The 25,700-nt window shown below is 35.1% G+C and overlaps 1 protein-coding gene across 1 annotated transcript in view; it reads left to right on the top strand.

The window, feature by feature from the left end:
• Positions 1–25,700, top strand: part of PARD3B (par-3 family cell polarity regulator beta) — a 740,364-nt gene that overhangs the window by 586,983 nt on the left and 127,681 nt on the right. Inside the window, exon 19 of the mRNA XM_031961171.1 lies at positions 11,620–11,755. Coding sequence (XP_031817031.1) covers positions 11,620–11,755 — 136 coding nt within the window. The remainder of the gene's footprint in view (positions 1–11,619; positions 11,756–25,700) is intronic.

Raw genomic sequence — 25,700 nt, 5'->3', positions numbered from 1 at the left:
CAGGGATAAATGTCTTGCCCAGGCTCACATCACTAATAAGTGTCTGAGACTACATTTGAATTTGGGAAGATGAGTCTTCATGATTTCAGGCCTGACACTCCATCTACTATACTGCTTAGCTGCCTCTCAAATGTCACAAGTGCTATAATTTAGCTATATGAAAATTAAGACTTTTGCCATTTTATTTAGGAATTTTATTTCAGGACTATAGGTTATTTAATTTATATTTCATTAATGTATATAAAACTGGAGCATAGTTCATTCATGTCTAAAACTGTTTTCCCCCATCATAAACTGACTTTCTTGTTTTTAGGCAGAGCTCTGGGGCCCTCGGCATTCAAAAGATGAGGCTTCTTCTGACGTGTGTTTCTCTTAAAAGTTCCTTCATAATGTGAAAAACTATGTTTCTTTTTTTAAAGTTGACATCATTTCAGTATCTTCCATAATTGAATTTTAAAATTTTGCCTTTATGCTGAAGAGTAAGCTCAGCAAAGCTTTATTTTCTTTCAAAAATTATATCTAGATGTTAAAATCTAGATGTTTGCTCTTTGAAAGGAAATCCAGTTTGGCCATAAAACAGCCCAGGTTGGTCACTCAGGTTGGTCAGGAGAGGTAACTGATTTGTATCATGTTATGAAGAGGCCAAGATTTTGGTATGCCCTAGAAAGTCCCCATTGTCTTGGGGCTTTTGAACATTGATGCTTCCATTTCTTATGTTTGACCATGAAAGTGATATTCATCTCTAAATGTTAGATCTATATACTTGAAACTCAAATTTATTGTGTTTGCTCTAAGCTTAGAAGATGATAATTTTATCTGTCAAGTCCTGAAGTTGTCAGTGAGAATTTTTTCTGACAAATATATGTGGTGGAAAGGAGAAGATAGAAAGAAGAGAAAGGAAGGGAAGGTAGGGAGAAGGTAAGGTAGGGATATGGAAGAGGAGGAAGAAGCTGGAGAAAGAAGAAAAGAAAAGAGAGAGGGGGTGGGGAGAAGGGGAAAAGGAGGAGAAAGAGAGACAAAGAGATGATTTGCTCAAGTATGTTAGGAATAAGAGAACAGCTGGGAAGCACAGTGGATAGAGTACCTGACCTAGACTCAGGAAGACTCATCTTTCCAAATTAAACTTTGTCCTTAGACATTCTTATTTGCCTCAGTTTCCTCATCCATAAAAGCAATTATAGAAGAATTGATAAACCCCTTCAATACCTTTGTCAAGGAAACCCCAAAAGAGTCATGAAGAGATAAACACAAGTGAACAATATAAAAAATTAGAAATCAGAAAAGTTCACTTCTTCTTAAACCTTCCTTAACTTAATGTCTGGGAAATATAAAAAAAGGTAAATGATTAGAAAAGAATATGATGGTGAAAATTTACCTATTTTATCAGTGAGTGGGATGGTATAAGTGGATAGAAAAGTCCCCTGGAAGTCACCCCTCTGACACATAATAGCTGTGTTATCCCAGGCAAGTTGCTTGAAATCTAATGATCTAAGCACCTTTTCTAAGACTGTAAGTTGCCAAGAAGGTGCCATTTTTCACTGGTAAAGAACTTGCCTCTCCTGGCAGTTTGCTCTATCAGTGAAATCACAAGGCAAATCCCTGTCCTCTATCATTATTTCTCTCCATTGTATTTTTATTTTAAATGGTATAGTACTTCTACAAACCCTATGCCTTTCCAGGTAAGAGAAATATGCTTTAACTGTAGTGGAATAGGTATGGTAACCAAGTCTGCTTTGCCTTGTCCAAAATAGCCTTTCTTTACATCTTTATACATTTGGTATATGCAAAAATGGAATAGATATAAAATAATTCATTTTCTACCATCTCATGCTTTTAGGAAAAGAGTCAACCTTGTTTTGAAATCTTTATACTTAAGAGAAAATAGGAATTATGAGAGGTATTTGATCAGTTCCATTCCTACCTTGACCCCCTCCCCTGCCCCAAACTGTGTATTGTTAGTAAAATTGGCAAAATGACCACAGACAAAGTGCATTACATGCTTATCCATAGCTTTGAATGTCATGTAATTGTATAAATTGCTCAAAAATATCACACTGAGTTTTGAAGAAATATATTTGAATACTATTCAAAATTAAAATTATAAAAAGGGACATTTTATGAGTAATAGCCAAATCAGCTTCTACAAGTCGCAGACACCCGGGAGGTCATTGTGCAGTATCACAATAATACAATTATGTGTTACATGCTCCTAATGGTAAGTTGAAGCTGTGAATAATAGCTCGTGCATTGGGTTATGAATAACACTGTCCATGTCACCCACATGGAATTTCTGGCACTTTTAAAGAAATTACGGCAGTAAGGCCAAATGTTATATAATAAGAGAGAGCCTCTAAATGCCACATGCTACTTATGCCAAGGTAGATCAATGACTTTTATCAGCAGAGGAGATGGCATTGATCCTGTGACAGTGTTCAATTATGGCAATCGATCACATGGGAGAAAACTGCACTCCACTGCCCTCCAGGAAACAAGAGGCTTAATGACTGCCACAAGTGCCAGAGGGAGGCCTCTTGGGCCCTCCTCAAAGTTACCAGTAGAATGGGGAGACTACTCCTACATGTATAATTGAAGGATAAAGGAAAAGAAACTTGGTCTTCCCTGCTAATTCAAGTAAGGGTGGGAGAGCTGGGCCAAAGAACAAAACAAGAGGAAGCATGAAGAGTAAAGAGCAGCTTGCTAGGCTCTGATTGGAAATGTGAAGATCAGGATATGGGAGAAGCAGACTCAGTGAGAAGGAAGTAAATATAGGAATATGTGGGAAGATCACTAAAATCAAAGTCAGGAATGCAAAAAGGGCCATTCAGATTAGCAATCTGGGGTCACTGATACAACATATCAGGGGCAAGGAGGGTTGGAGAAATACTGTGTTTCAGGTTAATAGTGGCAGAAAAATAATAATAATAAGGACAACAGCACTTATAGTACCTGCTATGTGCCAATTGTATTATTATTCATTTGTTTCAGTCCTGTGCAACTCTTTGTGACCCCATTGGAAATTTTCTTGGTAGAGATACTGAAGTGGTTTGCCATTTCCTTCTCCAGTTCAGTTTACAGATGAGGAAACTGAGGAAATAGGGTTAAGTGATTGGCCCAGGATCACACAGCTAAGAAGTGTCCAAAGTGTTTGAAACCACTACAAGTCTACCTTACTGTACCAATTAGCTGCCCGGCACTGTCCTAAGTACTTTAAAACATTATCTCATTTGATTCTCACAATGACTATGGGAGGTAGAAGCCATTATTATCCCCATTTATATTTAAGGAAACTGCAACAGAGAGATTAAATGACTTACCACCACCTCTTTTTCAAGAGGTAGATAGCATGCTTCATCACTGGTTATTTGGAATTATGAGTAATCATTGCATTGGTAATAGTTCTTTTAAACGTCAAAGTTGTGTTGTATAATGTTATTGTATAAATTGTTCTCTTGGTTCTGCCTATTTTATTCTTTATCAATTAATAGAACTTCAGAATGGTTCATTTAAAAAAAAAGATAAAGTGACACCCAATGTTACAACAATATTTGGGGTGAGATTTGAATTCCAGCCTTCCTGGCTCCAGGCTCAACCTGTGACAGAGAAAGTGCCTGTAGATCTTCAACAGATGATTGTACTTTATAGTCTCTCCTCTACCTGACCCTGATACTTCTCGTGGACTGAAAGAATATCGTAGATCTGAGACTCAAGAGAAATGGGTCTTGACTCTGTCATTCCCTTACTGCCTGCTGTTTAGTAAATTGCAAACCTTTCTGTACCTCAATAAAGACAAAATGAGATACTATTTGTGAAAGTTATTACTGGTGATAGGTGGTATTAGTGGTGGTTTTTCTGATTGGGTGAGTGGTATGGTTGTGCTGATAGTCGTAGTAGTAATAGCATTCAGTTTTCCAAATATCTGGTTACTCAATTTTTGAGCAGCTCTTGTGATCAGTAATAAACGAAACTTAGTTGAATTCAAATTTCCTTGTCATAAAGATATTTTAGCAGTCTAGAGAAATCCTTGACCCTGCCTGCAACTCAAAAGCCCATGCATGAAGAACCAGCACTTTAATGAAGGCCTGACAAATTGCATACAAGTATGTAACTCTATGTTAAATGACAGGTTGTCATCATCTTATGTGACCTTGCCTGTCATACTACATAGTGTGGTTAATCTATTCACTGTGGGCAAATTAAGCCAGAAATGATTTCTACCACCAATATGAGCTTCCACACCAATGTCACACAGAGAAAATAGCAATGACAGCCTGTCACCGAGGCTGAAGCCAGAAACCATGCCCACAGGTAGTGGCAGTGAATACCGAAAAGAGTTGGCAAAATTCATCCTGAAATTCAAATCACAACTAAGAGTCATTCATTCATTCATTCGTTCATTCAGTCATTCATTTGTTCATTCGTTCATTCATTTGATAAACCTTTATTTAGTATTTCCAAAGCACTTAGAAAAGATTCACAGATTCAAAAATATATATATTCTCTATCTTTAAGAGCTGCTGCTAGCTCTTAGTTTCAGATGGCACTGGCCCCAGCAATGAAAACCTTCTTGGCCAATGTACTTTTTGGAAAATGGTAATTCTCTGTAAGTAATTGGGAGCAGAGGAAGTCAAAGTGCACTACTTTCATAACCTCTTTGAATATTCACACTGGGTCTAATCCAAAGCTATCTGAAATGAAATTTGAATAATAGTTATTAAATTCATTTTAATCTAAGTGAGCCCAAACAAAGTAAGTACATCTTTGTGATGAAATGTTAATTAGTTGGAAGTATCAAAGTAAATGCTATGGTTATAGTTTTCATTGAATCTAAAATACTTTGGAATTAATGATACTGAACAGAGCTAAAAAGGACCCTTTTCTGCTTATATTTAAGAAGAATGGTGGGATTGTGTATTATTCCTTGCCTCACCAATGACTCAGTGAGTTTACATAGCACTTAACAATTCACAAAATGTTCTTTCTCCTGGCAATATTCTGACATGTGCAATATTAGTTTTATTATCATCATCATTATTAATATCATTATTATTGTTGTTGTTTTTGTTTTAAATATGGGGCAACCGAGAGTTAAAAACTACTTGCCTAGGCTCAAAGCCCAGGTCTTCAGACTCCAAGAGGATTTAGCATCAAATGAAATGTTTTCTTCATTACAGTAGAAAGTAAGCAGTTCTCTTCTGAAATATGCCTGTATATGCCAATAAAACTGTTCTTCCCAGAACCTTGCTTTGGGCTCTGAGAAGAGGTCACAAAATAAGAATGAATGTGATCAAATTCTATTCTATAATCAGCCATCAGTGAAGATGAGCACAACAGTCTGTCAGGTGTTTTGAAAGCCTGACTTCCACTTTTGAGAAAGCCTGATGTGGTCTTTCTAAAATACAGCTCTCTCTTGTCCTGCCAAATTTGAAGTTAAAAGCTTTGATCATCTTTGAGTTGTTTAGCTAAAAAAAAATCAAGTTAGGTTGACAAGTATTTTCCAAGAGTACAAAGGTGTTTTTACTCATCCCACATTGCTTTATAAATGCCAAAAATGATTTTTAATCATCAAGCATCCCTGAAAATTCTCTTTTAATAAATATGGAGAGTTTCATAGCATTGTATGTAGGGTGAACCCAGTAACAAATTTCTTCTTCCCAAAGAGCATCTGCACTTAGTACAGAGTTTAGCATATGTAAACGAGCCCCTGAGTAGTGAATTGCTTTACCCATAATATTATTATAGAATTTAAATGGTAAGCATTAAGATTTCCATCTTTGTAAAGTTGGCAAGCAGTTTGAAAGCTAGAATTAAAATTTTAAATTATCTTGACAAGAGAGTCGTTAAAGATTGATAGGAAAATGCACAAAATTCAGAAAGACCTTGTCAGTGTAGTTAGGAATTAAAAACTAATTACTAATAGAAATTAAGGGGAAGGAAAATAGATACAAAATCAAACCTAGAAGTCATGACTAATCACATTTAAAATTTATGTATTGGATACAGATATATATTAAAGAAGTCTAATATTAAAGGAAATAATTCTTTCATTACACTCACAATTTTAGCTTAACATTTTAAGAAAAAGAATGGAATATTGGAATGGTTCCAGAAGGGAATAATAATTGGTTCTCTTCTCAAAGAAAATTGTGGAGAGTGGTATGGAATATACAAGGGGAGAATATCTGTATATAGTATTGTATGTATTCATTAGTTTTTGTTCTTTGGTGGTGTGAGGCAAAAGGAGGGGCTGCACGGTTTGTGTTTACTACATGTGTGTTAGAGCTTTCTCTTCTAAATTTTCTTACCAAGCCTTATTCTCCCAGCTGGTAATTGATGACCAATTCAGAATCTCTGGACCTGGTCCAATCCTCCAGTCCAGCATAGATCTCTCATCTGCCCAGATTTCTGGGTAGAAAATTATCGTTCTCTTGCTCAAGAAGAATAGCAAAACATCAACAATAATCATAGTTTTTGTTTCTGTATCACTTTATTGTTATGATGCACTTTTACATGCATCATCTCATTTGATGTAGCACGTCTAGGAGTTAGATAGCACAGCATCCATTATCTCCACATTAAATATGGGGAAAGTTTATAATCTTTAAATAAGAGGACCTGTATTCAAATGGTCACTTTTCCCTGTGTAAATTTGAGTTAGTAATGTAATCTCTATGAGTATCAGTTTCCCTATGTACCAATTGAGGTATTTTAAACTAGATAATTTCTAAGACCCCCTTTCCAATCCCAATCTGTGACCTATGACTTGCCTTCCAAACCCATAATAATAAATTTGTGTGTACCAGGTATGGTACCTGGTACATAAAAAGTATTTGTTTTTATTTTGTCATTTCATTCATGTCCAACTCTTCATGACCCCATTTGGGGATTTTTTTGTGGCAAAGATACTGAACTAGTTTGCCATTTTCTTCTCTAGGTCATTTTCCAGATGAAAAAACTGAGACAAACAGGGTTAAGTGATCTGTCCAGGATTACACAGCTAGTAAAAGTTTGAAGTTAGATTTGAACTCAGGAAATTGAGTTTTCCTGAGTAAGCCTAATACTCTATACATTTCACCACCTAGCTGCCCTAAATATTCTAGTTAGTCAATTATAAATTTATAAGATGACTTAATTACAAGCAACCGTATGTGAGATATGCTTATATATACATATATGTGTCTGTGTGTTTGTTGATTACAGTATCAGTTTTAGATTATATACTTTCAAATCAGGTCTTTACCATGTATGTGTAATTTTTAGTATAGATAGCACAGCACCATCTACAATAGGATCCTACATTTAGAGCTGAAAGAAACCTCAAAAGTATTCAGATTTGACCCCTACATTTTACAGATCAGGAAGTTAAGGCTAGGGTCTTCTGACTACAAGACCAGTGATCTTTCTCTTGTACCTTGATGCTTCTCATTAAGTTTTTACATTTCTTAGATGTCAAGTTGATTTTAAGGGCTGTTAGGTAGTACAATGGATAGAGCACCAGACCAGGAGTCAGGAAGAACAGAGTTTAAATTTGAATTCAAACACTTACTAGCTCTATGACTCTAGGCAAGACACTTCCCTCTGTTTGCCTCAATTTCCTCATCTGTAAAATGACATAGAGAAGGAAATGGCAATTGCCAAGAAAACTCCCAAAAGGAGTCACAAAGAGTTGGACATGATAAAAAAAAACAGTTGAACAAAAAAAAAAAATACCTTCTCCATCCCCACCCCTAAGATATATACTAAAAATATACTAATATCATTCCATTGGTATTATATTAAATTAGTATGCTATATATAGTGAGAAATGAAAAAAGGCACATGTGTATTTACCATTTATTACTTCATCTGTTCTAACATACTCTTAACTCTTGAGTAAGTGGGAGTATAAAGAGGCAAGAGAATGTCTATTGAGTTTGGGTTGAGTTGAATCTCTCACTAGAGACTTATGCATGAGGTCCTTATATAGACATGCGAGAAAAGATGCCCCTTGAAAATAGAGAGTAAGGATATGGTGCATTTTATCCTTAGATGGTTTATATAACTTTGGGGGAGGGGGTTTTCTCTGAGTCTAGGCTGCTTTTCTGGGGTAAATAGGCATGTTCTTACAAGCTATAGGGAATTCCCTGAATTCTAAATAGCTGAATTTGTTTTCCTTCCTTGTTCCCTATACTTGAGAACTACAATCTGATCAAACCCATATTTTTTAATTTATGTATTTATAGACATATGGGAAAATGGTTTACAGGCAATGTATGATTTTTCACCATAAATATAGGAAAATTGCGGAATTTTTTTTAATATTGCCTTATCAGTTTCTTACTTTTTTTATTACTGATGACTTCATTCTGTTTGAATTCAATGCTTCAGTTTCTTTGGGGTAAACTAATAGATTATGTATGCGATATTTGCACAGCATTGATTGAATTCATCTGGTGAGTTTGAATGTGGTTCATATATTCACGTAATTGTCAGAAGCCAAGTTGAAATTCAGAACTGTTGCATGAGCATTGGATCGGGAATCTTATTCATCTCACATTACTCAACAGTGAGTGAAGCTATTTTATAATATAACATTACTTTTTTATGCCTGTCTATGGTTTAAAAAAAGGAATATTGGTTTTTTCTTCTTTTTCTTAAATATTGAAGGAAGTTTTTGTTGTTTTTTTTTAATAAAACACTGCAGTGAAGCATAGTAGGAAACTATTTACTTGTGGTTTGGAATGATTTTTAACATGTCTAAATAAAAAAGGATCTGCAATATTGGAGGCTTGATTTTTACCAGAGAAATAATGGGCAACTAAATTAATAAGCTTTCGTGAAAAACCTTTTCCTGGGTACTTCCTCATTACTTTGGATTAGAAATAGAAACTATGGTCCTGCCTTCTTCAAAGTCTTTGTAATCTAAATAGAGAGCACTCCTCTTTTAAAAGATCTGAGCCATTATTTTTCCCACTAAGATTCACAGATATAATTTGCATCTCTTTTTGGCAACACCAAGATGTAACCAGGTTGGTGTCTTTAATGGGGCCTGCTGTGACATTTGTTGTTTAAAAAGTGAATATAATAGAAGTCCTTTCTCTTTGTCCATTCCCAGCCTCCAGTTCTTGGCTTCTAAAAAAATCAAATATAAAATCTGGGAGCTTAATAATATCAATAGCTGAATAGTACTAGAGGGTTTCAAAGCATTTTTACATACATTATCTTATTTCATCTTAATGACCAAACTGAGAGGTAGGACGTCCAGAAACTCTATTTGATAGATGAGGGAACCAAAGCACAGAGAATTTAAGTGATTTGTTCAAGATCATACAAGCAAGGTCTTCTGATTATCAACTGCTTCTGTTACCCTAGAGAGGTGGTATGTAGAACTGCTGGTCTCAAGGGTCAGCAAATCTGGTTTCAAGTCTTTGCTCTGACACTAATGATGTGACGTTAGCCATCTCACATAATTTCTCCAGTTGCCTCATCTTTGAAGTGCAGATATACCGATACTCAGTACCTCTCAAGGTTGTGATGAAGAAAGTGTTTAGTGAACAAGCTATACCAGGTGTCCCAAAAGTCTTAATGCAGTTTTTTTCCATTTTCTTAACTTAAAATTGGTCTAAGACTTTGGAACAACCTGTATAATTTTGGTTTTGATGATGTCATCAATTTTGTTTTTATCCTTTTATGATCTGACCTGCCCCCTAATGAAAGGAAATTCTGTTCCCTCACTCACCTTTTGACTGGTGTGACATTTTTATTTCTCTTTCCCACATCTGCCTTATTATACTTTGGGTCAGCAACCATCCCCCTCCCCTATCTTCTATGATTAATTCTCTTTATCTTAGAGAACACAGAGAAGGAGGCAAGGTAGAACAAAATTAAGTAAACTTTTAGTAGGATGGAGCCTCCATGAACCATAGGAAAAATGGAGGAGAAAACAACCTATGGGGGAGGCATAAAGGCATAAAATATGGACATCTGGCAATCTGATTTTTTGCCCTTGGCTTACCTCACTTGCTTCACATAAATGCCACAGCTCCCTGGTTCTGCTTGACTCTCTTACACTCTAGATTTTTTTTTTTTTTGCTTTTTTCATTCCTTTCTTAGCTTTACTTCTTATCTCTGAACCTGAAAATTCTGAATCTTTTATTAAAAGGTAAACTATCTCATACTAATAGACTTGAGAGACAAGATGGTATAGGATTCAGAAAGATATGAGTTCAAGTTTTATATATATATATATATATGTATACATATATATATATATATATATATATATTGGTTCTATTTATCTCGTACATCACAAGCAATATTCAATTATTCTAAGGTAAAATTTGTATTGGTAAAGGATGTTTATGGGAGATACCTACATTGGTGAAATCACAAATCTCAACAAACAAAAAAGAAAGAAAGAAAAGAAAGAACTGTGTGGGGAGCCAGTTTAACTTAAAAGATAGAAACCCAACCTTAGAGTTAAGAAGTCCCACCTTTGATACATACTGTCATTGCTAAGAAACCCCCACAAGGATTATTTATATAGAGTTGGACATGACTGAAAATGACTGAAAAACAACAAGAAGTATGTGACCATGAGCAAATTATTATCAGTATCCCCAGTAACTTTCTTTTTTAAATTTTTAAATAGTATTTCATTTGTCCAAATACATGCAAAGATAGTTTTCAACATTCACCTTTGTAAAACTTTGTACTCCAAATTTTTCTCCCTACTTTCCTAAATCCCCTCTCCAAGATAGCAAGCAATCTAATATAGGTTAAATGTGAAATTTTCTAAACATATTTCCATATTCATCATTCTATATAAGAAAGATCAGGTCAAAAAGGAAAAAAAAAGCACAAGGGGAAAAAGTAAACAAACAAAAATAAAATAGGTGAAAATACTATGCTTTGATTTACATTCAGTCTCCATAGTTCTCTCTCTCAATGGATGGCATTTTCCATCACAAGTCTATTGAAATTGCCTTGAATTATCTCATTGTGATTTAACTTCATTTAAACTTCTTTTGCCTCAGTTTCCTCATCTGGAAAATAGGATATCTAGCTTCCAGGGAGATAAATAGAAATCAAATGAAATAATACATGTAAAGTATTTATTTTAAAAACCTTAAAATTTATTAATATTCACTGATCAATACTAATTTTATCAATATTATTATGTTAACTAATGTTATTAATTTTCTTACTTATACTTTCCCAGATGAATGAAATTATAGATTTGAACACTCCCCCCCCAAAAAAAGGAATGGACTTTTCCAAATCCATAGGGACTTTTATTTGGAAAAATAAGATAATTGTGCAATGTGAAAATATACTGAAACTCTATGGTTATCTGATCATAAGAAAATATGTTAAATATTTTAATCCCCATAAGAGGTCAGGATATTAACTGAATATCCCACTCAAGAAGTATATATTATTTATAAGCCTATTTTTAAAATTTGCATTATTATTTTTATCTTTTCTCTGCCTTGCTTGAATGGCATTGTGAGACTTTCTAAATTCACACAGACCCTTCTCTATAAAATTATAAGCCCTTTTGACAAGTAGAGCAAAAATCAAGTTTTTAACAGTGTTGTGCATTTGTGTAAGCATCTTTTCATGAAGTCATTCATTTTCCAGTGGCCGCCCCACAAGTGGATGTGCTGACCGAATCCAGAAGTTACGGAAGGAATACCACCAAGCCAGAAGAGAAGGCTTTTCTTTATATGAAGATGAGGAAGTAAGAGCAAGGCCTTCTGATTATGAACAGCATTGGGTAAGTTTCTGCCTGGTCCTAATTACAGAAGTCTTTCTTAATATAAAAGCTGTAAATGCACTGTACTCTTTAAGGAATTTTCCAGTTTCTAGCTGTATCAAGTTAGCTTAAAGACTTGGGTTTCATAGAAATGGAAATTCTGCAGACAACACCCTGACTTCTCATCGGAATTGTTTACATATATCAAACCACACTAATCTACAGTAGTTCCTTTTAATTGCTCTCATATTTAGCCTGCTGCCCCCACCATTGAACTTGTATACTCGTAGATATGGGTAGAGCATATCTCCCCTACTTTAGCAATACAAGGAAATTACTCCCTACCTACTAGATCTAAGTCTTTGCCTTCCACATCTTGGGTCATAGGGCTTTGAGTAAGCAAGAATAGATAATGCAAATAATCCATCCTCAATAGGAAGTAAAAAAAAATAGTTGATTCTGATGACTCAGAATTGATGTGAGGAATATAATTTTTCAAATAGAGGCGTCATTGTTTTCAAGTATTATATATTGAGTTTATAAATTGACTTTTGAACAATTCACACTGATGATTGCTCCAGAATCCTGTGAGAGTCTTTGTTTAGAAGTAAGCAATATTTTCGATCAGAAAGAACTTTGTATGTCTTGTCATTTCAAATCCTTTACCCTTCAGGGAACAGAAAGATTTATCATAAAATTCTAGATGGCTGTCTGCCATAGGCTTAGTTACATAAAGTGGCAAGGATATCTCTCTCTCCTGTCCTCTTCTTCTGCTTTCATGTAATGTAGGATATAACATGGCATTGGGCATCCCAACAGATTTGAGACTTCATATTTTAATCATCAAGTCTTTGTTCATAATACTGCCAGCTCCCAACTTCTTTCCAAATCCCCCTTTTCCCTCCTCCAATCCCAAAGTTTCCTATGTTGTTTTTATTTAAAAGGCACTGGTGTTTTATAATTGGTGGGCCCCAAAACACCAACTTCAGAGAAACTAATACTATTGGGGAAAGGAGAAGAAACAAAAAAAAATGTTTTCACCTTCTTCATTAATAAACAAACCAAAATGGAAGCAATATCCTTGTAGAGGAAATACAGACTTTCAATAACTCATAATCCTACCCATCATTATTGAGTTTTTACTTCGGGTGGAGGTGGGTGATCAGATATGAACACCAACAGCTACAATATATAATATTTCTTGATGAGCATATTAGGAGTTTAAAAACAGTATTTTTATGTTAGAAACCAACAGGCAGTGATCAGAGGTGGTAATTCAACAGCAAAGGGAATGAAGCTCCTTTCAGGCATGGGGAATTGTATAAATAAAGGCATGGAGATGTTTTGCTGAGATCACACTCTCAGACCTGAAGGGGCTAGCCAATCTAGTCTATATCTCAGAGAGAAATTGAGCCCAATTACCTACATGTTATCCTTTAATTTTCATTTTCGGAGTATTTACAGAGTAAATGCTCTGGAGCAATATTACTAAATAAACTTGAGGTTTGGTTTTTTAAAGACTAATTTTGGCCTCATAGCAGTTATCCCAGAGTAAATTCATTGACCAGGTGGACCTCTTTAAATCATGAATTAAATGGCAGTTCCATCTAGTCAATATGTCCTACTAAGGACTAGGGATTTGACCCAGGTACTTAGAAAAGGAGTTGGCACTTTTAAATAAATCATAATTGCTATTAATTTTATTATATAAGATGTCAGAATTGAATAGGTTTATTTTTTTTTTCAGGAAAAAACACATAGACTCTGGGGTCTTGCATAGAAAGGTATATGTAAAGGGACAAGCCTTACTTAAATTGGTCCCCTTTAAGGTTAGATTAGCTCAGCTCTTAAAGCAAAATGACACATTCATATATCATTCAACTAACCAGAAGAGGCTTACTTAAGTATAGCATAGAAAGGATATTCAACAAGGATACTGTAATATTTAACTTAGGTAGACAGTACACCCCTCTTGCAGGGGACTGTGTGATAATTCAAGTGGTCTTGAAACATCCAACAAGGCTGACAAACCTAACTCTTTATAGGGCCTTTTTATAACCTAAGAAACCAGGAAGCATGGTTATTCTGGGAGAAGCTCTTTTTTTGCGTGCGATTACTTAAAAATAGCCTTTTTAACAATCATTTTTTTTTTATTGAAGCTTTTTATTTTCAAAACATATGCAAGGATAATTTTTCACCACTGACCCTCACAAATGTGTTCTAATTTCCTCCCCCCTTTCCTCCACCACCTCCCCTAGATGGCAAGTAATCCAATATATGTTAAACATGGTAAAAAAAATATATGTAAATCCAATATAGGCATACATATTTATGCAATTATCTTGCTGCACAAGAAAAATCAGGTCAAAAAGGAAAAAAATTAAGAAAGAAAATAAAATTCAAGCAAAATTCTTTGTCAAGAAAACAAAATTTTCACTTTTAAAGAAGTGAAAATGCTATGTTATGATTCACACTCATTTCTTACAGTCCTCTCTCTGGGTGTAGATGGCTCTCATCATTACAAGTTCATTGGAACTGGCCTGAATTGTCATTGTTGAGAAGAGCCACATGGGAGCAGCTCTTAAGTTTAGGAAAGCCAATTGTTAAATTTTCATTGTGAACATTTAGACTTCAGAAATCAACAAATGATACACATCAGGACTTGATTTATTGTTTCACTGATTATGCAGACTTAATAGAGTATGAGAATAGTGTTAATAATTCAGATTAAACTTAAAGTGTATCATGTACACATTTTTTTTTCCTTTTCAGAAAGCCAGTTATTAAACATTTACCAGCACACACTTGCCAGAAAGCTACATCACCATTGCAATAGGCAGCCAGGAAGCTGCACCAAGGGAGGCAAGGCTTGAATCTTGGCTCTCTAGACCTAGAGAAAATTTTGTCACCTTTCAGGGAAAAACTAGAGTGATGGGAACCTCATGGATATTAGTCCTCTCACAAACTGGTGAACATTCACTTTTGATCCGTTTCCTCACTGCCACAAAAAAGAAAGAAATTGTCACAACACAAGCCAGATCTTGCTTTAAATCAGGACACAAAGGCAGAAGATGATTCTCTGAATTGAGCATCCTATCTCCCACCTTCAGCATTTGTATCAGCTCTTCCCCAGTACATATTGCCTACTAATGTCCACCTTTCAGGTACCAACTCCTTCAGGTAAGCTTCTCAGATTTTCCCCAGTTAGAAGCCTTCTCTCCAGATTTTCTTGGAGAGCACTATTTACATCTACATTCTATCTCCATTTTATCCTATTTAGGATCTCAGTGATCCAAGAACATGTCGACAATTAATTAATTAATAATAGCTAAAATTTACATTACACTTTAAGATTTGCACAGATCTTTACATGATATTTCATTTGAACTTAACAAGCCAGTAAGAGCTGTTATTATTAACCCCATTTTACATGGGAGAAAACTGAGTCTGTGAAGAGTTAAGTGATTTTATATCATCCCCCCTCAGTGCCTAGCCCGGGCATCCTAGTGATTAACAATTAGAAGCTAAGCACATTGAGAGTAAGGATTGTTTCATTTTTTTGGTCTTTGTAGTTACAGAAGCTAGCATTGAATAAATGTTTGTTGATTGGCTGATTGATGTATATAAGAAAGCAAAGTAATGGATAAAGAAAAAGTAATGAAGTCAGGGAGAGCTTTGGGTCATACTGTGTGTGTGTGTGTGTGTGTGTGTGTGTGTGTGTGTGTGTGTGTATGAGTTTCCCATGCTTTGAGTAGTTTCTGTTTCAAGGAAAATAAGTTTTCTGTCCAGCTGGATTCTAAGACATTGCATCCTCACACCAGAAAGCCCACTGTCATAAAAGAAGGGGGGGTTCATTGTACTGGAGGTTTTCCAATGTGTATCTTTGAAATCACAGGCACTCTTCCCTCTTCTCCCTCCCTTCCCAAGCTAAAGAAAAGCATTTGTACCTTCTGCCCAAGAATTAAAAAAATAAGCCTGGGAAACTTGACCACAATGGTGCAACCCTCAGGGGCTGCCAATGTAGTGCTTGAGCCTCTTGTAGAATCCTGGGGGGCAAAGGACATGAGAATTCACATTTCATTCCTGTCAGTCAAATCCTTCCAATAAGGCAGAACTTTGGGAGCCAAGTATGGTCAGTTTTGAAGAATACTAAACTCTTCAAAGTTATCTGATAAATAAAGGTCATACAATACACCTTTTTTTTTTTTTTTTGATCAGACACCGCCCACTGCATCTCTGTGGGTCCAGAAATGGGCACTGACTTTAGTTTGAAAGCTCACAGGACTTATGTCCATCAGATTAAGATGACCCTCAAATGTCCTTTCACTGACACCATAACACAACAGAATTTCTGATATTCTGACTTGGGGCAGGGGAAAAGGAAAGAATTATCTCACAATGTACTTTAAAAAAAGGATAAATTGATTAAAAGTACCCAACAGGCTTAAAAGCCAGTATTGTGAGAGAAAGTGATCTCATGACAGGCAATCAGGATCCATAAATGTTTTAAAATGAGGTCAAAAATTCATCTTAAATAAGGCTGCTATTCTGTCTATGTCCCTCCCTGGGTTGTTCTTTTTTTTTTCCTCTGTTCTTCTTTGTTGTTTTCTATACAATTTTTTTTTTTTTACCAAGAATTCATTCCTTCCCATCTCTGTTCCCCCCCCCCCATTCAGTACTCGTATTCTGTGATGCTTTTTTCCCCTTTTTCTAAGGAGCCCCCTGAATTATTCAATTCACTCTTAAAGTAGATAAATACACGCAGATTGCAGTGTTTGTAAAATCTCACTTGAAACTTCAAGATTCTTTTCAGTTGGTCTGTTGGGGAATTTGTTGTTTCATTGTTGGTTTGTTTTTCCTCCTGCTGTTTTCCTGTCTGTGAAAAGCTATGGAGCCAAAGTCACAAGAATTAGATGGTGGCAAGTGAAATAGCTTAGCATGTTTTTATGGGCCCAATTAAGCAGGCTAGATATGCTAGCTGTGAAGTGTTAATATTTGCCAAAGGAAAAAGAAATACCTGTTATCTGTGTTAGTATTTTATTTTCTGGAAAACTTGTTAAGACTGTCACAGTCCTTTGACAACTGGCTGCCTTTCTTACTGGAATATAAAGGTTTGTTGCTTGAATACTAGCAAAACAAATAACCTATGAGTAACTGGAGAAATCAGTAGAAATTTTTGCAACATGGTTATCTTTTTCATTAACTTTTCAGGGCCTATATCCTAGGTAATGATTTTTTTTGAATTTCTTTCAATAAGCAGATAAATTGGAAAAGTGTACTTAAGTGAGGGGTTTATAGATGTGTGAAGTTAGAAGGGAAAGTGTGAGTCTAACCATGTTGAGGGGGAAATTGGATTTTAGTTACTTATTTGGTTACTTAGGTTAGTAATCTAATAACTAATGTGGTATTATCAAGAGATGCAGGTTGGGATAGTGGAAAAAGTTCTCCTTAGAAGCAGGGAGGGCTTTGGGTCATACCATATGTGTGACTCTGGGCAATTCAATTAACCTTTCAGTGCCTCTGGCATCTCATACAAGTTGCAGAGTAGGTACTGATATGGATTAGTCCAAAGGCAAAACTCACTAAGCATTCTCTAGATCAATGAAATCACAAGTCTATTCCACATCTTAAAACAACAACAACAACAACAACAACAACAACAAAAACTCTTATAGGCTGTCTACAGAGTTTTTGGCCATAGCAATTCTGAAAATGTAGGCGTGATCCTACCTTTGGGGTGAAAATTCCCAAACCAACACAATGTTAGAGCTTTGGAATTCTCAAGAATGATATTGTAGAGTTCATTCATGGTTTCACATCCTCTAGTCCCTTAAGGTCCAACTTCTTAAACTGTGATTCATGATCCCCACATGGGTCTCATAATTGAATGCAGTAATAAAATTATAATTTATTATCAGTCAATGTTTAATTTACATACCTATGTTATATACCTATATATACCTAGAATCATATAAAAATTTCTTGGGTAAAATGGGATCACAAGTGGAGAAACTTTAAGAAGCCCTGCCTTAAGGTAACTATAACCTCAATGTAGAGATGATGGGATGAATAAACTAAACTCTGCTTGCCACATTTTAGGAAGAACATTGGCAAACTGGATCAGGATGGTGGAAGAACTGGAGGCCATGCCCTAAGAACATCCATAGGGATATTTAGCCTGAGGAAGAGACCATTTAAAGGTTATATAATAGCTTTCCTTTGATACTTGGAGAGCTGCCTTTTGTCTTCCACAGAATTAAAGAACTGAGGACAATAACTAAAATATTTCCACTATATATAATGAAATTCTTTCTAATAAACAAAACTGTCCAAAAGGCAAATACAGGCAGGCTCTGCTTGACCACTTGTAAGGTATTCTGTTGTGGAAAAATATATCTTATATCTTATGCTATTATATTATATTACATATTATTATTGTATATATAATATATTATATATTGTAATGTTTCATGTTATACCTTATATCTTTGCTCACTCCACTTCATCCTCTACTTAGCTACCAAAGTGATTTTTCTAAAGCCTACATCTAACTATGCCCCTTCCCTTCTCAATGAACCCTGTTACTTTCAGGATCAAATATGAAATCTTCTGTTTTATAATTTAAAGGTCTTTAAGAATTGGTGCCTTATCATCTTCCCAGTTTTCTTACATTTCCCTTTCTTCTATACATACTATGATCCATTTACAATGGCCTAGTTGCAATTCTTAGAGGACTACAATCCATTTTCTATCTATATGCATTTGCATTGTCTGTGCCTCTTACCTGGAATTTTTTGTCCTCTCTCCTTTATCTTTTAGTTTCTCAAACATGGTTTTCTTCACACCTCCACTCACCCTATATTTTCCTAGTAGTCTATCTGATTAAAATGTAAGTTCCTTAAGAACAAGGACTAGTTTTTTGTCTTTGCATTCCCAGTCTGGCACATAGTAACTGTTTACTAAATGTTAGTTTGCAAACTGATGTTAGATTTTACAAAATGCTTTCCCTGTAACAACCTTAAGAGATAAATGGTACAAGTATTGTTAACCTTGTTTACATAGGAAGAAACTGAGTCTTAGAACAGGGTGATAACTTGTAGAGCATCACATTTAAATATCAAAATAAAAATCTAAAATTAGTATTATTTCCATTTTGCCATGTTGCCTCTAAAATCTTAAAATGATAATTGTAATTCACTTTATGGCATTTTAAAAACATTAAGTGATAAGTAAAATTGTATCATCTATATTTATATTGTAAAGCAAGAGGTTCTCAGTCTGGGGGATCTATGAATTTAGATAGTGAAAAAAATCTCATCTTAATTTTCACTATATTTAAACTGAAATATAGAATTTCTATTTATTATGAATGTAGGTAATAGCCATTATTCTAAGAAGGAGTACATGGAATTCACCAAACTAAGGAAGGGGTCCATAATACACACACACACACACACACACACACACACACACACACCCCTCTGAAGTAGGAGGAAAATAAAAGAAATTAAAGAGGAAAAAAAAGTTCTGGTGTTATGTTTACTATAAAAAGATTTCTTTTTTTGTTGTTTTCTGGGATAAAATAAACTATGTTTCACTTATGGAAGTCATGTCTTCTTTTCAATATTATTCTAAGTTTGGTAGAAAGAAAAGATGTTTAAAAGGAATCTCTAACTTGCAATGTGGATGTGTTATCTTCCAAAATCTAGTTTTTAAGTCATTTGTTTGGAAGTTGGAATATATTTTCCAAAAAAGGAATTTTCTAAATTGATGGTTAAGTTTCCATCCCACAAAAGCATTTTTAACTCATAACATAGCTGTACTATAAAACTAATAATACTTGCCATAAAACTAACCTGACAGTTTAAAGGTTTATCCTAGAGAAGAAATAAACATTTCTTTACCCTTTCCTAAGCACAGGATGGCCCTAGGGAAAAAATTTTAATATTTAATATTTCAAATATATGTTAAAATTTTTAAATATTAAAATTTAAATAAATTAATGTTGTCTTTAGCACCCTCCCACCTCCTTTCCTCTGTCCCTTTCCCTAAATCCCAATACATATCCCTCCTATAAGGTATCCTTCTCCTGGCACAGACTGTGTACCATAGCAGGTCATAGAGCCCACCTCTCCACAAATTTCATTATAATTTATGACCTTTTCTTAAGCTACCCCTATCATAAAACCTATTCCTCCACTGCAACAGATTTCAACCAAATGAGAAGGAAAATGAGCCTATTTCAAACAAATTTGTTTGAACCTTCTCAGATTCTTCCATTTCTTAAAAGAAAATAAGCAATTAAATCGACAGTTGATACAATTTTTGGTACTTGAAAAAAAATGAATCAATTTCTAAGAAATGAGAGAAAGTATTTGGGAGCAGGGGACTGTGGCTCAAGTCTGTTCTCCTAAGCTGTTCTTGCTTTTTATACATTTTTCTCCCTTTCTCTACTTCTAAATTCAAACTTTACCTAAAAGCTCCAGATTTTCTTTTCTCAGTGGTTCTCAAAGAAGGTGGTTCATTGAAGGGGAAGTTAGGGGGTGTCGACGCAGCATCCATTTGTATGCATATGGAGAATTTGTGAGTTGGCTGTTTGTCTTTCAATAATTGACTATATATCTATTTTTAAATACTTCAAAACTCCTGTCTTCAGCTACTTGAATTACTCCCTAATTCTCACTATGTAACTTTTCTCCAGTCCAAGAGTGTTGAAAGAAATCCAAATGGATGTACTGAGTTTCATCAGTTCTCTGTTAAGATTTAAATAAAATCATTCTTGCTCATGCTATAGCCAAGCAGCCTGGCCTACTTCTGGCTCCACTCCAAACCTAAATAACAAAAAAGGGAAGGGAAAGTTCAGAACTACATTATTTTTCCATAATATGTCAAAAAAGTTCTATGTTGTACTTACATTAGAATGAAAAAAGAACTCTTTGTGCTCTTAATGAGCAATTAATTCTAGCTTCAGGATGTTGAGTTTAGAATAGGTTAGGCACCCCCAAACCACAAGCGTTTGTGTTGGATCATGGTGAAAAACCAAAATTCCATCTTCTAGAATAATAACATTCTTTTCTTCTAGTGCAATGGGAGAAATGACAATTTTATATAATATGAGAAACCAGAGCAGAAACTCCTATGAATTCCAGATTTCCTAAAAACTCTCAGAAGTGCTTAAAGTCATGCATTTTAGATAATTACAGAGAAATTCTGGGAAGAAAAAATAGTGTTTTTATATAGTCCACCTTCAAATGAATAGGTATAAACCCTGAATAAGTAGAGATCAAAAATACTATACATGTGTGTATACATAAATCTATATGTAAACTTACTAACTATAATGAGGGTGCAAACTCCTTTATAGTGTCCTAGGAAACATGAACTTCCTTTGTTCCAGTTCCGGTTGTAATTAACCAGAGTCTTCCAATGGTTACTCTAGTTCTTTGAGTTTGGGGAGCATTGGGGCTTAAATTCATTCTGGACCGTAATAATACTTATCCTTGTCAAATAGGGAAAATTGAAGTACGGGGAAAACATAAAGAAAATTCATTTTTCTGAAAGAGACAGAGAAAACGTTTCTGAACCAGAAAACTTCTGAAATGCTAGTAACAGAGAAGTATTGGCATTGGGTTCTCTACCAAAAGAAACAATTCTGGGAAATAGTTTTATAAAATGTGCCAGTCCCTGTGACTTTAAATTACCCAAAACTTTCCCCTAATTTCTTCTTTTTCCTTTTTCATTGCCCTATTTATCAAACTCTGGTCCTTCTTTGCATTGCATTTGTACTAAGTACAAAGGTTGATGCAACTGAAATTAAATAAAGCAAGAGTGAAAAACTTGGCTTCTCATTCGTTCCAATAACTGAACTAAAACAAGAGCACGTAATATGCTAAGTTATTAAAACCATTGGGAAATGTTTTCCTTTCTCCTTTCTTAAAATAGTCAAATACTTCTGGACTAACTCCATAATTCCTCCTGTACAAGAGCTACCTCATGCCAGGTTCCCTCTCACTCTGCCTGTTACCAGATGACTCTCCCTTCATTTGGGGCAAAACCAAACGAGAAAAGAAAAAGTCCACGAAGCCAATTCATTTTTTTCCCCAACTTACATGCAAACATACAGCAAATGTGTGACAGCTGCTACCGTCATCCATAGGAACATGAGCAGAGAGAGAGGGTGGCGGCGTTGTATCGGAGGATATTAATGTTTGGAAGGTTTCCCTCAAAGAGTAGCAGTAGGGAATAAGGCCGAAGACATTCCACTTCACAAGCTGATGTCTCTTTTCTAATGAACCTTCTGGCATGCTTTCCAAGAACACACTCCCCTGAAACATGTTGGGATGCCATTGCTTTTCAGCCTTTTTGTGCCCCATGGTGCTAATTGCCAGATTACCAGATTTGTGTCTAACAGCAGCCCTCCATTTTCATTTTCATCCATTTCTTTCCCTTGCTTCATCTATTTAGTATGGAAAGAGTTTTGGGGTTTTTTTTTGTTTTTTTTTAATTTTCCATGCACTCCTTCTAAAACTAACTCCTAAAGTTTAAATGTCCCAGGAGCATTGTCCCAACAGCTGGGGAGGGAGAAAGAGGGAGGGAGAGGAGGGGGTGAGAGAGAAAGGTGGAGGGAGAGACAGGAGAGAGAAGGGGGAGGAAGAGAGAAAAGAGATGGAAGGAGGGAGGGAAGGAGAGAAGGAAGGAGGGAGGGAGGAAGGGGGTGGGGAGGATAGGAGGAGGGAGAGGGAGAAGAAGGAAGGGAAAAATAGAGAGGGAGAAGGAGGGAAAAGAGGGAGAGAGGGGGAGGGAGAAGAGAGAGAGGGAGGGAGGAGAGAGAGAGAGAGAAAGACAGATAGACAAGCTAAGACAGAGAGAGAGAGAGACAGAGGTGGGGAGGGAGAAAGAGACAGAGAGAGAGATAGAGAGGGAAGGGGACATATATGGGTTGAACTTCTCTGACAAAGTAATGGGAGTACAGAGACAAAAAGTAATAGTTGGATAGTTAAACTAGACACCTGTTATATCTGGATTCCAGTCTACACTGGGGAAAGTACTGAAGGACAGGTCTGATGCAGGTGAATCTGGAAGTGCTAGTTTGAGATTGGAATGACATGAGACACGTAGAGATCATATAACACATAAGGTGCTTAACCTGAAAAGGATTTGTGGGTAGATTTCAGACAAGGTCAATGAAGTTGGATAACCAAAAAAAAAAAATACATTTTTATTTTAATTTAATTAATTTCCTTTTTCAGTCTTATGTATTTTGTGCATTTAAAAGCATTGTTCTGAAAAGGGCTCCATAGTTTCACCAGACTTCCCAAGGGATTCAAGACATAAAAAAAATGAAGAAACCATTATCAAACAGCAAATGGAGATTTATTTAACCATTGTAGGGAAAGGATAGTCAGCAAAAATAAAGCACTGTTTAGGGAGATGAAGCCACATTCATTTCTACCATGCAAAAATTACTAGAACCAACAGGGTAAAGTGACTTTGACAGCACTGGGACATTACTGGATCTAAGGCACACGAATTTCTTGTGGATTGACCTCTTTTATATCTTTACACTACCAGGAAGATAAACTCATAATCAGTACTTAAATACTTGTTAATTGACTGGCTACACTCTCCAAGACAGATTCAATACATTTTAATGAAAAACTAGCTTAGCCTGCAAGGGGATAGGGCCCTAGGCAGAGGGAGGCAGTCCTCAAGGCAGGATCCTGCCATATGTGGAGCATCCAAATTAAGGAAACCTTGGATCTTTTTGAATATCTAAATATCATAGAATCATAGAATCATGCTCCAACAAAAGTTTATGGGCATTCTGTTGTCCAGATGCTTATTCAATATGAGTTGGACTAGATGATCTCTGAAGTAACTTCTGAGATTTCATGAATTGTGGTAACAATAACCAATAGAATAGTGGCCAGTTTTTAAAGGTATTTGATATTTACAAGAGTAATTTAAGAAAATGCTATGAGATTTAAGAGTTCAAAAATTTATTTGCCTTGATCTCTATAATTATTTGAGTAGTGAGTTTTTTTTTTCACATCTTAGTATATAAATTGTCTTCGAAAATGGTTTGACTATTTTGTAACTCCAGCAATGATATATTAATATGAAAAAAAATAAAAACCCATTGTACTAATATGATTGTCATTCCACAACCTCTCCAATATTCATCATTGCCATTTTTTGTCATCTTTGCCAATTTGTGGAGTAACAAGTATAACCTCAGAGTTGTTTTGATTTGCATTTTAATTTTGATTTGGAGCATTTAATTGTAAATACTTTTCAATTCTTCTTTAGAGAACTATTTGTTCATATTCTTTGACTACTTAAGTACTGGGGAATGGTTATCAGTCACATATATTTATGGTCTCTTTAGCTTGGATAAAATCCTTATTAAAGAAATTTGAAACAAAGATTTTTTTTCCTATTAAACCATTTCTTATCCTAAGTGCATTAATTTTGTCTCTGTAAAAGCTTTTTAGTTTTATGTAATCTAAGTTATTTATTTAAAATTGCCTCTATGACTTTTTTGTTGGTTTTTTTTTTTTTTTTTGGTTAAGAATACATCTTCTACCCATAGGTGTGAGAAAGATATAGTCGCTTCTCATATTTTTCGTAGCTTGATCTTTTAATATTAAGGTTGTATATCCATTTAGAATGAATTAAAAGAATATGTTGTAAAGTATTGGTCTAAGCCTAATATCTGACAGATTCTCTGCTTTCTAGTTTTACTAGCCTTTATTAATCAAAAAAGGAGTCCCACACACAATTTATGTTTTCCACTTTATCAAGCACTGAATTATGCTCTCTCTCTGTCTCCATCTGTCTCTCTTTGTCTCTGTCTCTTTCTGTCTCTCTGTCTCTCTCTTTCTCTCTCTCCTCTCTCATTTTTTAACCTCTACCAAGTGGTTTTGATAACTGCTTCTTTATAATACAGTTTGAGGTCTGAAAGTACAATTCCCTCTTTATCCATATTCCTTTTCGTTATTTACCCTTCCCTACTATCCCCAAATTCTTTTGTTTTTATAAAGTTCAATAAAGCATTCCCTTGGAAATTTGATCATTATAGCATTAAAAGTATAAATTAACTTTGGAAATATCATTTTTTTATCTTATGATCTAGCCATGAGGCCTGAATATTTTTCCAGCTATTTAAGTTGTTCTTTATTTCTTAAAGGAGTAGTTCATAATTACACAAATCTTTTATATGCTTTTGTAGGTCAGTCCTCAGATAGCCAATGCATTTATAGTTATTTGAAATGGGATTTCTATTTCTATTTTTGCTTCTTTGGTTTGATATCATTATATTGAAATATTGTTGATGGGGTTTTTTTGTTTTGTTTGTTTTGTTTTGTTTTGTTTTTTTGCTGAGGCAGCTGGGGTTAAGTGACTTGCCCAGGCAAGTGGGGTTAAGTCACATAGGTAGGAAGTGTTAAGTATCTGAGACTAGATTTGAACTCAGGTCCTCCTGATTTCAGGGCTGGTACTCTATCCATTGCACCATTTAGCTGCCTCAGTATTGTTGATTTTTGAAGATTTATTTTGTAGCCTGTAATTTTGCTGGAGCTGTTGATTGCCTCAATGATTCCCTAGGTTTTTAGTATGTCATTATAATATCAGCAAATAGGGATAATTTTATTTTCTTCTTTCCTGTTTTTATGACTTTAATGTCTCCCTCTTGTCTTGCTGCTATTGCTTGTATTTCCAGAACTTTATCAAATAATAGTGGGGAGAGTGAATGTACTTGCTACATTTTCATATTTATTAGGAAGGGTTTTATTGTATCACTATTACATTTAATCTTTGCTTTTAGTTTTAGATAGTGTTTATATTTTCTAAAAGGTACCTTTAAGCCTAAACTTTGTAGATTGATCCTCTCTGACAAACTAATGGGAATGCATGGACAAAAATAACTCTCGCATAGGTAGACTAGTATATCTAGATTCCAATGTGC

This window comes from Sarcophilus harrisii, chromosome 3 (assembly GCF_902635505.1).
Source record: "Sarcophilus harrisii chromosome 3, mSarHar1.11, whole genome shotgun sequence".
Taxonomy (NCBI): domain Eukaryota; kingdom Metazoa; phylum Chordata; class Mammalia; order Dasyuromorphia; family Dasyuridae; genus Sarcophilus; species Sarcophilus harrisii.
The sequence above is the reverse complement of the archived record's forward strand: the minus strand, read 5'-3'. Positions and strand labels throughout refer to the sequence as shown.